General features: G+C 33.2%; 1 protein-coding gene across 4 annotated transcripts; it reads right to left on the bottom strand.

Annotated features, from left to right (window-relative positions):
* Window positions 1-353: 353 nt before the first annotated feature.
* LOC145788609 (F-box/LRR-repeat protein At4g14103-like) lies at window positions 354-15,212 on the bottom strand. 4 transcript variants are annotated; one of them, XM_082910490.1, is made up of 7 exons: window positions 14,967-15,212; window positions 9,153-9,299; window positions 5,327-5,360; window positions 5,177-5,229; window positions 2,159-3,142; window positions 1,500-1,646; window positions 354-817 (listed from the first exon to the last, which is right to left on the bottom strand). In XM_082910490.1, exons 1-7 carry the CDS (start codon window positions 15,195-15,197, stop codon window positions 503-505), a joined length of 1,911 nt encoding a protein of 636 aa, XP_082766616.1. In that variant the 5' UTR covers window positions 15,198-15,212; the 3' UTR covers window positions 354-502. The 4 variants fall into 4 exon arrangements, with proteins under 4 accessions (XP_082766616.1, XP_082766617.1, XP_082766618.1 ...); XM_082910491.1 differs by lacking the exon at window positions 5,327-5,360 and having other exon boundaries at window positions 2,159-3,146; XM_082910492.1 differs by lacking the exon at window positions 9,153-9,299.
* Between the last annotated feature and the right edge of the window lie 823 nt (window positions 15,213-16,035).

The following is a 16,035-nucleotide window of genomic DNA, read 5'->3' as shown; positions in this document are numbered from 1 at the left end:
TTTTAGAGTATTACATTAGAGTATTACATTTAGAAAAAACACACTAATAAATTTTTTTTTTTGAAGTAGTACGTTTAGCAATTTCAACATTACGAGAAAACCTGTATTTGTCCCTTAACACTTAAAACATACGTGTTTATACTTAGTCTTTGATATAATTCATACTCAAATGAGACCTTGGAGCTTATAAGAAAAAATGGGAGGACCAAATAATTTATAAGATCACTATTTAAATTTATTAATATTTCACCCAAAAATCTAATAAAAAAAATTCAAATATTAAAATGAAACTCAAAAGACAAATAGTTCAATTTCTTTTTTCGAGGACAAATATGCAATTAAAAAGAATATATAGAACCAAAATTTTTTTTGATAACTAATAAGCGAATTTCACAGTAAGTTTTATCACCTTTCAATCAAAGAGTGCAAATACAACCTTAAAATAAGTCTATCATCTCTCAATAAAGAAAATACAAATAAAAGTTTAGCAGACACATATTGGCTAAAAAATTGGCGACATCTCTTTCGATTTACCAAAAAATTCAATTTCACAAACCTTTGAAGCCCTTCGAAAATTTACCAAATTCTTGAAAAATATCTCCTGGCCAGCTGGAGTAAAATTGCAAGAATCAATTCTCACATTATTTAACACTTCAGCATTTTCAAAAAAATACTTCAATAGCTTCAACTCATCATCGTCCCCCTTAAATCCAGAAACTGTAATTTCTTTAATGCAAGACAAACAAATAGGCCTTTCTGATGGTTCAATCCAGTCGAAATTATGAGGCACATCATCATCATCAGCGTGTGGAAAATCCTAGGAAAAAAGGAGAAAAAAGAAGTTCAGAAACGACAGTGAGTGTAAAAAAAATTGACATACTGAACCGACCATTCAAAGATTGACCGAAAATTCAATTTTCAATTTATTTTTCTTACCTTATTGTTTGTTTCAATTTTAAAATTTTTTATACCAATACAAACCGAATCAACCAAAATATTATATTTTAATTTTTTAAATATTAAAATTTAAGTAACAAATAATATACTTGTAGTACTTTCATACTTTTTTCTCATTGATTTCAATGTAAGATTTTACTCATTTTTATAAAACCCTTTAAATATCACCGCCACATAAAACCGGCGAAACCACTGAAACCAAACCGTATCATGCAGTCTATTTCGATTTCTCAACTAACAAAACTGAAAGGTTTGATTTGGTGCTAAATTCTCCTTTAATCCTAACCAAGCTGAACCATTTACACTCTTAACACATTACAAGTTTGAATAAAATAATTTAAAATCTAATGATAAAACAAAAACTATGTAAAATTATAAATATTCTCTTTCTTTATAGTTTAAAAATTATTATTTTTGATTTAAATATTCATATACATGACATATAACAATTATTTATTCTTAAATATAACATATAATATAACATATAACAATTATTTAAATATAACACATAAGAAGAGAAGAAATTTTAACATTAAACTCACCATCGTCAATATTAGAGTTTCCAGTTTAGGAACACTATCAAGCAAGTCTGATAGCCGTCTCCAGGTATAGCAATTGTGAACGGTCAGCTCCAAATAAGTCAAATTTGGGTATAGAAGCAACTTGTTATCATCGGCAAATTCAAGAGCCTTTATAAAAGATGAAATAATAAGTCAAAACAAAATTATATTACAAATCAAATAAGACAAAATTCTATCCATGGTACTTGTAGTGTGTCTTGTGTCAATTAGGTCTCGGTAATTTAATCATACCAATTTTGTCTTTTAATTTTTCATGTTGTGTATTAGTTTAGTTCAAGTGATAACAGCCGTTAACAAATTGAATAGAAATCAAAGCCAAAACGAATCATTTCAAATTGAATGTTGACACCTCAATCAATTTTTAAAAAGTGAATGGACTATCTTACCCCTTGATTTTAGTCCAATATATATAGAGGCATTACCTATTGGACTAAATTGACACAACATAAAAAATTTAAGGGTAAAATTGATACAATTAGAACTGTAAGGATCAAATTGACAAGAGACGAACTACAAGGATGTATAATTAACCTAATCAAATATTAGTATAAATATCTTACAAGAAATTACAGAGTCAAATAATGAAATAACCTCATTAAGAAAAGATAGAGCAAACATACCCCCATGGCTGCTGAATCTAGTGATAGAGACTTGACACTAGTGATTCCTTCCAGAAGCATGAACAGATTATTAGCACGATCTTCCGGTGCGAGCAGATCTATACAGCAGTGTCCAACATCTATATATGCTGTAACTAAAGAGGATAGGTTCTTCAGCGAGTAGCAAGATAAGTAATCATCATGAACAGTCAGGTGTTCAAGAACTGGTGCATCAATGACAATCATGTCCTTGGGAAACTTGATTTCCCAATTAAAGTATGCAAATTCTTGAGATGTAGTTAAATGGAGCTGTAATTTCTTTAGAGCGGGCCAAGAGACATCAAAAATCATTTCTAACTCATCCTCTACCTCTGCACTGAAGTGCAAATCTTCAAGCAGGGGGCAGTTACTGAAGAGCTTCTGCAATACGCCATTTTGTGGATAACTAAGTGAAACATGAAGGACCTTGAGATTCGGCAAGTAAAACGAGGCAGGAAAATCGACGTTCAGTTCACTTATTAGCTTTAAGACCACCAGTGTCCTGCAAGAAAAGAGCTTTTGAGGCAAAATAAGAACCTCCTGGTTTGTGATCAATTCGACATCAAGCTCTTCAACACCACGCGCAGTAAGAACACTTATCCATGTAGGTAGACGGGATACATCAAATCCCCAACTACATTTCAGATGGAATCTTCTAATACATGGCAAACCGTGAAAGAAAAGTACCCAATCTATGAAATTCATGAAACTTTTAACATCAGGAGTCTGCTTTGGAACATCAAGCATTGATGCATCAAAGTCAAGATTTGGGACAAATGCCCATAGGTCCTTCCATCTTTTGGATAGGACGGTGGTTCTGAATGCATACTTGGTTGGAATGAAAGAAAGAACGTAAATGATAAGTGAGTCTGGCAAGCTGCTGATTCTATCTTCTCCATCTCCAATATTTACCTTCTTCGAAGGTTGCAGATGCTTCGACATTGAAGTCATGGTTTCTGTGGCTCTCTTCCTAAACAGAACAGAGTATTACAGTTATCCATTAGAACAATTGTTCATGAATCATAACGTTATGATTATAATTTATGAACCAGCAGTCTATTTCAACATCACAAAAGACCTTAACTTTCCACAATATGTTTCACTTTCCTTGATAATAAAAATAATAGGTGTGTTTGGTTTGTGTTTGTAGAGTAGTTTTTGAGATAAAAAGTACAAAAACTTGTTTGGTTTGCCTTTTTTCAAAAATGGTTTTGAAAAATTGTTTTGGGGAGAGAGTTTTAAAAAAAGTGATTGATTTGATGTGTATGAGAGAGAGTAATTTTGGAAAGTAGGTAACCAAACAAAATTTTGAGATTTTTTTTAGAAAAATTTGCTTGGTTTGATTACTCTTGAAAATTTGTTTGTAGAGAATTTTTTCCAAAAATTTTTCTGAAAAACAAACCAAACAAGGCAAATATGTTTCAGTTGCCTTGACACACCCATATTTGCTCAATAGCACAAACCATGATCCCGACCATGGTGTTAGAAACCAGGGAAAACCAGAACAAAAAAAGACAATCTATATGGAGAAGCATCTATAAAAGCTAGTAATGACTGGTTCATACAATCTAGATTGGCGAATCAAATAATATCTATTCATAAAACCCACATGGTTAAGGTGAACTTTATAATTTTCATTTCACAAACATGCTGAAATTTCAGCATATATGCCTTTTTGAGCATATAATTGTTGAGAGTATGCAATAAGACAACTGTTACAAGTTGCCTTGCTCAATAAGGCTTATGCACTCACCCAAGCATAGCCATGTATTTATCAGAAAAAAATTGAACCAAACATCAAAAAGACTGAGTGTAGTAATGTACGTTAGCTATATAATGGTTAATCAGGTAAAAATATTTTAACCATTCAACTAACGTCACAAAAAAAGTTCACACTGGTTCCTGCAAAGCAACTTGTTCTGAAGGCCATAAAAGTTCATTTTACAACAAAGCTACTAAATGTTAAAGCTAGCAATGAGAATCACAATAAGAAAATATCACCGACCATTTGCAACAAAGAGTGCAGGGTCCTATCCCGCATTTACCACGATTCATTAAAACAACTGCAAAATCCAAACTAATGAAGCCACAGCCATCTGATTATGCAAGCATTTCTGAAAACAGAAATTTCTCTTACAAAAACAATGGACATTAATAGCAAATGGCCATGTGGCCTAGTGGCATCACCCCAACACTTCCATAGGAGAAATTGTGGGTTGAAGCCCCCCCGTAGGGGCAAGGGCACTTGGGTGGGGTATTTGGGAGATTTTGCTCATCAAAAAAACAAAAACAAAGTGATATTAATAATCTCAGCAAGTTGAAATTTAAAGTGATATCCAACCCTGTATCACAAACAGTCACCAAAGGAGGGGAGGGATCAAACACAAGAAACAAATAATGCAATTTTTTACCATCTCCCACTACAATTAACGAGGATCATTTCCCCATTTCACATTAAAACTTGATACTTAGTGTTGGCCATCTTGCTGCTAATTTTCAAGTTAGAAGTCACATCAATCCTACGTTTGGATGGATACAATATGACAGGCTGACAGCTAATTATAAAAGCAATTAAAACCTAGAAGTTGCATGGCAGATCAGATTCAACACATAGAAAATGGAATCCCAACCATTGAAGAGGTTGAAAATACTCATACCCAGTCATGGTTTTAGAAAATGATATAGGGATATGCATTAGTATCAATGATACGGTCATATATTGGTTGACATCAAATAATATCAGATAGTATTAGCCGATATATCAGTGAATAACGGCATTGGAAGACTAAAATCCCGTTACACAACAGCCACTACTACATGTAACGGCTGATATTTGTAAATTTGTACCCAATAAAAATTTGTGCAATGTTCTGTACAAAAACAAACTAAACTCAGTACCCCCCCCCCCCCCCCAAAAAAAAAAAAAAAAATTCCATCAAAACAACAAAAAGTAGTTGAAAAGGCTCAAAACCGATTCAGAAATAGTGTGTCCGTCTTTACCAAATTTTCAACTTGAAAAGTCCAACAACTTGGCTGCTCAGCGCCGCAATAATCTGAAAAATCAACCCAGATGACAAAAAAAGACGAAGGATCTTTAGTTGATACATTTTACCAACACAAAAATTAAATGCACAAAGGCGGAATACTTACAGCTTCCAAATCTGAGGCAGATAGTTAGAGCGATCTAAACCAACACAAATTGCACGGAAACAAAATGAGATTAGGCTTTGATCTGATTGCGATCCATCAAAAAATCCATAAAAAATTAATGAAGTACTTAGGTCTAGACTAAGAGACAGTACCCGAGCCTGATCCAAAAATCGCTAGCTTGAACTCACCCAAATAAAACAAGATCCAAAGAAAATAATCACAAAAACCACCAATAGTTGATTGAAGACAAAGAAACTTAAAACAACCTGTTTAATTCAATGCTTAGAACCATGAAATTGAATGAAAAATAAAGCTAAAACAGGAAGGCGTCGATCTAGAAGTTAAAGAAAACCACAGCCATCGGAAAATGGTTGGCGGCACCAGTGGTATCGTAGCTGGTGTTGGACAGCTCAGAGCAAACCCTCTCTCTCTCCCTCTCTCTCTCTCTCTCTCTCATTAAGATTTAGGGCATCATGACTTAAATAAACACTGCCTACCAAAATTGGATTGCTTAGTCATTTTTTGACATGATGGTGTAAAAATTCTTCCTTAGAAAGTTTTATCCAACTTTAAGTGCAACCAAACACTAAAAATTAAAATTAAAGAAAAAAATCTGCCAATTTTTTTTTTTTCTTTTTCCGTTAAAATAAAATGGAACTTAAATACCAATTGAAAACAACTATATGTAATACAAAGTAAACATTCATAAAGGAATATCATATGTGACAACCTATGAAGCACGGGTACGGGTATGAGCACTGGTACAGATACGTCGATATGGTAAAATCCAAAAAAAAGTAGGGTACGAATACGGCTTGGTATGTTTGTAAAAAAATATTTATTTTTAATTTAGAGTAATGTAAAAATTGATTAAATGGTTTAATTTGTTAACATCCAACCTACAATTAACATTTAATGCAAATATGAAGGTAAAAATCAAAATTAAATGTCAATATATTAAGTAACTTACAAACCACAGCTTAATTTAAAATCATGTTAAGCATAAAAATAAAAATAAAAAAGAAGTCAAATTAAAGAAATTTTATCTTTGTAGTAGAAGAAATTATTGTTTCAACTGAGATACGGTATAACTTGGGTATATACTAGGTACGTCTGGATACGTAAAAAATTAAGAAGAAAAAATTTAGATATATGTTTTGTATAGGTACGTATGTAGAAGTACCATATGAAATACGGTAAGTACCCGATACGAGTATGGCATGTTTTTTGAAGCTATAAGAATAAATGGTTGTCTAATATGGTATCAGAGTTTTGGTTTTTGTCGGCCTTGGGTTTAAGTTTCTTCACATGTATTTGTTACCAATTCACCGTATGTTTTTCTTGTGCACCTTATGTTATTTGTGTACACATTCATTTTCTGCCCCTCTCCTTGTGTAATAAAGAATTGCCCAAATGGGAGGGCATGAGAGTTGGACATATATTATTTTACTTATTTCATAACAACTTGTGCTTTTGAGGAAAATGCTTATCTAACGAAATGATTAATAAGCAATGGTATTTGGTGCTACACATTATTGTCAAATCGTGAATTGTTTTGTTAAAATAGTGAATTATGAGTCATGAGATTCATTTAATTTAATATAATATAGAATTTTATATATGTATTGACATATAAAAAATACACATGCAGTGTCTAAAATTAAATAGTTATCCATATAATTATATTGCTTATACGTATATACATATAAAACCACAAATATTGATATAACTAATTGATCTCTTTTTAATTTTTTGATAGTGCCAAAAACGAATTTTTTTTATGCATTATGAAAAGAAAAAAAAAAAAAAAAGCAAGAAAAAAAAAATGAATCATACAATTCACTCAATTTTTGATTCAACAACATAATTCGAATCCTTTTGGTTGAGACTTGTGTCGATCGTGAATCGTACGATTCTAACAACATTGGTGCTGCTAACCATAAAACAAGCATTTCCTCCATCATTAATGACAACAAGTGTTAGTGAAAACATTTGCAGCACTACTTCTGCCGTAGTTGCTCCTGACATTGCTAATCCACCATTGGCCCAACCTTCACTGCCACAAATATGCATATGCAGCTACAATATACAAATCACTTGTTTTTTAATAATAAAAGCTGGAAATAGCTAGGACATAGTTATTATTCTACATGCCAATTGAAGGCAATGGCTTTAGTTACATAGCTTTCACCAAAATTCGAACTCATACTAGAAGCTTACACTTTAGGGCATTACGTGGTTCAAAGATTTGGTATTGAATTAGGGATAAGATTTGGATTAGACCCCTTGAAGCCAAATTTTGCATTTTGATCAATTCTTATATTAGATTTGGAAATCTTCCCTAATTCCAAGATTTGAAATCGTTACCAAAAAGCAAAGAGTTACAAATTTAAAAAAAAAAAAAAAATGAACTGCTATTTGCAAATCCCATGCACTAGATTCAAAGAAAAGAAGAACAAAAATTAGAAAACAAGAGCATTACTATTATTAATGGTGCCACTCTTATAGTTGGCAGCTTGCCAATATTGCCTCCATCCTCAACACGCATTTAGAAAAGCCCATTTCAAGTACAGTTTCTATGCACTTTTTAATATGCTTAAACTGTTTTTTTTTTAATAAAATATAATTCATTAATTTTAACTTTCAGATCATAGTAGTATTGAATGGGACATTGATGATTATACACTTCAAGATTGCATTCCACTGCTTACTTTACGCGTAGAAGCTACAACTTGCCATTCTAGTGCAATTCATTTTGATCATGACTATGAAATATCATGGTTGTGAATATTTTGTATAGTACAAGAGAAATTATGTAAAAGTTATGATTAAATGCCATATGATTTATTTTTTAGAAATTAAATGTCATATGATTTATTGGTCTCTTGATTATCATATTATCCATTAATAGTTGTTTTCTAAAAATATGAACAAACCTATGTAAAATTTACACCTACAACCTTTGTATAAGTGCACAAGACTCTAATCACTTTAGTTTAAAAGGCTAAATATAAGAATATTTAATTTTTATTTTTTTATTGTATACTATGAATCCTTTGTTATTGGACATTAACTTCTAAAAATGTGTGTTTTACTTCAATCAAACGCAAGCTTGCACTTGTTCCCATGCTCTAGGAGTCATTTGCACTTAATTGTCCCTCACGCTTTCACCAAGATTCCAGCATCTCCAACACCGCAACTATCATCATTATATATTCATCATCAACAATGAACTTTTACGCACAACACCATCATCAAATCATAAACAAGAATCCTCCTATATCACTACCACTGAACCCTCAACTTGCCAATTTTAGACTGTAAATCATTGATCTCAACAGATAGATTGATAGTTGCTATTTCCTCTTGTAGAAAACTACTCCTTGGGTTGAGATATTATTGTTTACATTAGATGGTTAGCTTATGTTTTCTTGTAGCTCTGCATTCAAAAATCAATTTTCTTGCATTTTTGAACTAGTTTTTTGTCTAGTGGCTGGCTACTACTGATATGACATGCAAGCCGTAGTAGTGATGCTATTAATTAAGAGCTACTAGGAATCCATGGAAAGAAAACAAAAAACAAAACCAACTAGTACCAAACCTTATAAATTTGTCAACCTATAAAAACAAGCACCGAAAACCAACTTATAGAGGATGACAAGTACAATATTAGGAAAGCTAACATGACACCAACATGACGACTTATCCAAGTTCAATATAAAAATGCAATCAATCATGCGAAGATAGCTAATTAGCACTCTCCTAATACGAAGCAATAAAACATTCAATGAAAAAATAAATTCATTTAGAAAGAATTAATTCTTACCTTATTCAGTACTTCAGCATTTTTCAGAAAATACTTCCAACTAATCATCGTCCCCTTTAAATCCATAAACTTTAATTTCTTCAAGGCAAGACAAACAACTAGATGTTTTTGGCATTTCAATCCAGTCGAAATCATGATTTGCATCATCTTCATCATATGGAGGATCGTAGAAAAAAGAGAAATTCAGAAACTGTAAATCAAAGAAACACAGACACTTCTAATCTAGGTCTTCCCTATGTGTCGTATACTACATATTTTGAAATTTTTCACATGTCCTTGTTATGTCAAGTGTTCATATCTGAACTTTTTAGATACAAAAAACATGCTACAAATTTTAAAAAATTTACATGTGAAGTGAACTTCATCAATGCTAGAGTTTGCAGTTTACGAACACTATCAGGCAAGTTTGGTAGCCATCTCTAGGTATAACAATTGTAAACAGCCAGCTCCAAACAAATCAAATTTGGGTATAACGGCAACTTATGATCATCAGCAAATTCAAGAACCTTTATAAAAGATGAAATATTAAGCCAAAACAAAATTATATTACAAATCAAATAAGGCCAAATTATACCCACTGACCTTCTAATGTGTCTCGTGTCAATTTAGTCACTGAAATTTAAATTATATTAATTTTGTCTTTTAATTTTTCACGTAGTGTATCAGTTTAGTCCAATTGATAACATCTGTTAATAAATTGAATAAAAATTAATGGCAAAATGATCCATTTAAAAGGTAATGAATCATTTAAAATTGGATGTCAACCCCTCATTCCAATCCATTCCTTTGAAACTAAGAAGCTCATCGTTGTAATTCAAAAGATCACAAGCAAATCATTTTGTATGTTATTTCTGTAAAAAAAAAAATTGTTTGCTTAGCTTTTTCCATGTTAAATATGTTTGGTGTAAGTTCAATAAAATAAGTGAGAATGCAAGCGAGCTTTCATGGTTGATATTTAATTTGTGTCAGATGTCAAATGAGGATAGCTCAATTTATTATTTCCTTCAGATCAACAGGAGAATGAAAACGTTACATAAAGATCTCAATAATTATGAGTGGTGATATCACGATTCAGAATAAGATGATATTGATTAATAATATAAAGATCTCCTCATTATAGAAATTTTATTCCCTTTTTCTTTTTTCTATTTTCCTTGTAAAATGTAAAGCTATAGAGCACTGACACTTCAAAACAAGTCCCATAGGAGTGTCAGACACGAACGGAGACACGTATGCGACACGCCATTTGGCATGTCCCATCGTTTAAATTCTTTTTTTCAGGGAAGACAATGAGGGCATGTCGTGGACACACTAGGGATACTTCAGGGACACGCCAACTAGATTTTTTTTTCCTCTTTTCTTTAGTGTTTTTGATGAATGTTGGATGATTATTACTTTTGCTTAGATTTAAATGCTTAATAAATCATCCATAACAAAGATATCAACGATAAGTGTTAATTTGAATTTTCTTTTTTAAATATCGAATTACTATTAGTCTTTGTCAATTATGATTGTTTGTGGATATAATATTAATTTACATAGCAAATAAAATAAGAGAAAAATAATATTTCATTGTCATGTCCCATCGTGTACGTGTCCTCATTTTTTTGACGTCATCTTGTCAAGTGTTCGTGTTCGTGCTTCCTAGATGTAAAGTTGTTTTAATTATTCTAAAAATTTGAAACCCATCCACCATTTTGTGTTTTTAATCAAGCAACACAAGTAGTACTATGTGGATTGTATAGGTTTGTTCTGAAATTACAAAGGTATTGAAGAAAATGTGACCCATAGCTTACCAGTAAATCTTAGTGGATGTGATGGTATAGGAGAAACAGTTTGACTAATTGGACTTGGCAATGTCTCCATGAATATCTAACAAGGATCCAATTCTAACTAGAGCTTCATTCGTGACCTCAGCTCTTCAAGTTTTACCTCATGAAACCCACAAAATTTTAGTATCCTCCAATTGAGCTTGTCTCCCTTTATTATTTTACCAACATCTATCATTGCACCTAAAGAGATTTTACTATAACTCACATATTTTGGTCCGAAGTAATGAATAGCATCAATAGCCAAGAAAATTGAAGATGTTATATTTCCATGCCTCAAGATGAACAGTTAGATTTTAGTCTTTTAAGTTTTTATCCTACATTAGTGACGAATTCAATCTCAAAGAGTGTTGCTAAATGCCCCAAACTTTTTCCTTTGGCGCCCCCACTCTTTCAAATTTTTTTATTACAACTTTGTCCTAACATTAATTTCCAATTTTATCCCCATCATTATCTTCCCAAACTCAAACCCTAATCCCACTGCCACCCCCATCTCCACCTCCATTCCGACGAAGAAATTTTAGTGACACCCTTTGGCGACATCCCTTGTTCTCTCCTTCCGACAACCTCTCTTCCCACAATATTACCCTTAAACTTTCTAGCGACCCCATCACCAATACAACCTCACCTCATTCTCTCCTACTAACGATTCTCCCCATCGTTATGTCAACTATCGCAACCCCAACCATCGCAATCACATCACTCATTCCCTATGACCTTAGACTGGAACAAAGAGAGATTGACAACGTAAGGGATACAAATAGAGAGAGAGATCGAAATTGTTGCGCTTGGTTTGGAAAACCAATGTTGAACAAACAGTGTTAGTTTGGACATATATTACCAAACAAATGGTGGTGGTTCAATCATAGACTACCAAACTAGATCTGAGCCATGTAGGTCATCGAACAAATGGCAGTGTTCGAACATATACCATCAAGCTAAGAAGCACAGACACGGACACGGACACGTGACACGACACGGACACACCGACACGTTGATTTTAAAAAAATGCAGGACACGACACGTGAAGGACACGAATGAAGCATATAATTTTATATATTTATTATATGTTATATATATGAATATATCATTCAAAGATAATAAAAAATGCAATATAGCACTATTTCCTATAAATTTATATGGTTTTTGTTTTATTATTGTACCTTAAGTTGTTTTGTTCAAACTTATAATTAGTTTTACATATCTATAATCAATAGACACATGTGTTTAAACAATTGACACGTATGTCCTCCAAGTGTCCAAAGAGTGTCCGGATCTTTAAAAATATTTAAAAAATAGGACACGTCTTGAAGAGTATCGGACACGTGTCCTAAGAGTGTCCAAAGAGTGTCACGGACACGACACGGATACGTCACCTTCTCAGAAGTGTCCGTGCTTCTTAGCCATCAAGGTTTTAAAAAGCGGCCGCAACCGTTACGTAACGCCGTTACGTAACGGTTTTGGCGGTTACCGCCACCTGTTACGGCCGCTTTTGCAGTGTGATTGAGATTCACAGGTATGTCGGCTGTAACGGCTGCCGTAGCGGTCGTAACGGTGCCGTAACAGCCGTAACGGCCTATTACGCACCGTTACGTAACGATTCCAAACTGTTTCTTTCGAAAAAACACACACAAAAAAAAGCTGAAAATGGGGGAAGAGGGATAGAGAGAAGAGGGAAGATAAAGAGAGAAAATGGAGGAGCAAGAGATAGAGAGAGAGAAGAGGGAAGATGAAGAACATGTTATTGATTTGTTAAAGCTGTATGACCTATACTATTCTATTCAGCTGCTATCACTAAACCATTTTGTTTGTGTTTGTCTATCTATATTTTGTTTGAAAATAATAATAATAAGCATGGTCATTATCTATTTGACTTGGTTAAAATATGTATATATATATATTTAGACTCTTATTTGTTCTCATACTTTTGTCATTGTTTATCTTATATATAATAGTTAGTGATTGAATTTTTGTATAATATAAAGTCGTTAATTATTAAAATAAAATGTAAAAAACTCAGTTTATAGTGATTTAAAAATATGAAATATATTGGATCATATTTAAAAATTTACAAAAATTGATCAATATTTATTTTTAATCCAATAAATATGATCATGGGAAAAAAATATGCGTATCGGTAAGTTTTTTTCAAATTGTGCGAAAAATAAAAAAATTCACGGTTTCGGTTACCGCAACCGTTTCACTACGGCCTTTACACCTCGCAACCGCGTCACCGCTACCGTTACGACGACCTCAACTGCTTTTCAGAACCTTGTATACCACTGAACAAATGGAAGTGGTTCGGTCATACATTGCCAAACCAAATTTGGGCATATTGCAAAGGGAGGTGGTCCTCACGAATGAAGGGTTCAATAGAACCACCAGAGATGCGATTTAGGTGGCGAGGAGGTGCGAAGGAGGTGGTGGAGAGGGACTAGAGTGGTGGGCAAGGGTGAAATGGGTCGTCAGAGGAGGTGACAACGGCGACAGAAGGGGGCTACCGAAGAAGGGAGGTGAGAAGGACGGGGATGCAAAGAAAGAGGGTAAAGTTGGGAATATGGTAGCGGTCCAAAGAAATATAGGTGAGGAGCAGTTTTAGAAGGTGAGGGTCAAAGAAATAGGGAGTCCAAACTAAAAAAGTAGAGGTAAATAGCGATACTCAATCTCAAAATAGAAAAAATCGCATTATTGTAGTAACCAATGTGGTTGATATCATACGATATGGCTCGTATTGGTAAGAAAAAAATACGTATCACATACTGTATCGAACGTGCACTTGGATCGCTCGATACAAAATCGTATAGTTCGATTTCAACTTGTATCAGGATTCTACTCATATCGTCCGATAAAATAATCAAAATAAATAGAGGCTGTCATCTCCATGCTTTTCGTGACCAATTGCCATGATTATTTTTCCAAAACCCATCTCCAAATCAGTGTTCATGGGGTTGATCTGGAGTTGATTTCAGAGTACCCGTCACCAAATCTAAAACAAGAGTTACCCATCGCCAAATGAGAGTGACTCATTTTTCTATTGCATGTGTTTGGATCACTTCGCTGCTGCTGCGTGATGTTTTTGTTGATCAAAGAGAGACATTAAAACTAAAAATAAAAGAATTCTTAATACTTTATCTGCTATAGTCAATATATTGACTGTTTGGAAACCAAACTAAATAGCTTCCTGGCCTCACTTGGTCTATTAACCAAAAAAGTATGTAAGTTGTTGGGTTGGGTGCTATTGGAAAACAACCATTGCTCCATTTGTTTACCTTTTTATTAAATAAACACTTTGAAATAGGAAATCAACTTTTGCCTTTTCACTTCTCAATTACTTTTTAGTATATAATATATATATATACACACAAATAGCAGTATATTTATATTTTGTGCTATAATACTATTTTTCAACTTTTTCGATTCGTGCATCAACAGTTCAAAATAGAAAATTAGAAAAACAAAAAATCCAACCCACTTGATATAGTCAATTTCATTTGATAGAACTTAATGTTTGATTTAGTTTGGTTAAAAAATTCAATATATATATATATATATATATATTCTCTACTTAATTAATTAGGACCTTTACAATGACACTGCAGAAACTAATGACACAATGCTCACATTTTCATTTGAAATGAAAAGTATAAGTCACATAATAAGCCTCCCTACCATCACATACTTTACTTTCTTGCTCATCCAAACAGAATACTGAGAATCATTTCCTTTCTTTTCTCAACCCACGATTCAAACAGAGCCTTCTTCTTAGGATCTACTTATTTAGATGGTAAATAAGCTAGACAGCAATGACATATAAACAGACTAACTTGCATTGAAAAAACCAAATTGAATGTAGTGGCTAGCTATCAATCTCATATACAACCATCACATCCATTTCAAAAGTGAACATCTCTAGGAATCAATGTATAAAAACTGTATAGGAAACAAATCCATAATGAAATTTTCAGGAAAACAGATTTTAGCGTACCTCTAATTCATCGTCTTCATCAAATTCTGGTATCAGAGCCTCGCAGTGATCGAAGCCTCTCCGTCGCTCGCGATGCGAAAACCTCGCCGGAATCGAAAAGTCACCGACGAAGCAGCTTCGCCGGCGGTACATCGGACTTCGCCTCACCATCGATCGCAGAGGGTTACTGGTACTGAAGCCTTTGTATACATAACCTCCCGACCCGACCGATTTGATTTCGTACCCATCCATATACCCATTTGATTTCGTACTCATCCATAAATTTTAATTAGAAAAAGGAGAATTATATGCCGATGGGAGTTAAGAAAAAAATTACAAACATATAAGACTGTAAGTATATCTGTAGTAAAGTATAAATAAAAAATTGTGGAGGGTACAAGTATTATTTACACCTTTTAGTATATTGATAATTTTTTTTCCTAACTCCTATATACATATAGTCCCCTAAAAAAAAAGATAAATTACATTGACACTCCTTGTGGTTTAGATTTAATACAAATTACATTTTCCTTCCTAAAATATATAATATCTTTACAATTTGCCTGTTTCCTAAACCTATCATTTGTCAATTATCGTCTTATGCTGCCATCATCACGGGAGCTTCTATTTGCACACACCATTTCCACTCTTTGCACATCCTTTTCACTACACACACCTAAAAAATTAATTCCAAATTATTTTGCTTACTGCACATACCTTTTATTCCACATATATCCTCATGCACACACACACCCAGACCCCCAAACACATCTCTCCAAACGGTTTTGCATACACTCATTCCACTATTAGTCTCGTCTCTCACACACATCCATCTCTCACAATCTACCTTTCATTCCCAAAAGCTACATCCATCCATTGAAGACATCTCATTAAAGCATTGAAGACATCTCATTGAACCATTGAAGGAATTCTTCACATTTGGAAACTAAAGTTAGTTTACTTATTTTAATCCTCATTCTTATTTCATTTGTAATGTAGGGTTTTTTTTTACCGTTTTTTAAACGAACAAATGCATAACCCACTGAAATGAGCAATCTGTTCCTCATTCGAAACTGGTTTTCCGAAAATA

The sequence above is a fragment of the Camellia sinensis genome, unplaced genomic scaffold (genome assembly GCF_055761805.1).
Source record: "Camellia sinensis isolate YWXY unplaced genomic scaffold, ASM5576180v1 Unanchor1, whole genome shotgun sequence".
NCBI classification, from domain to species: domain Eukaryota; kingdom Viridiplantae; phylum Streptophyta; class Magnoliopsida; order Ericales; family Theaceae; genus Camellia; species Camellia sinensis.
This window is presented reverse-complemented; position numbering and strand designations above follow the sequence as displayed.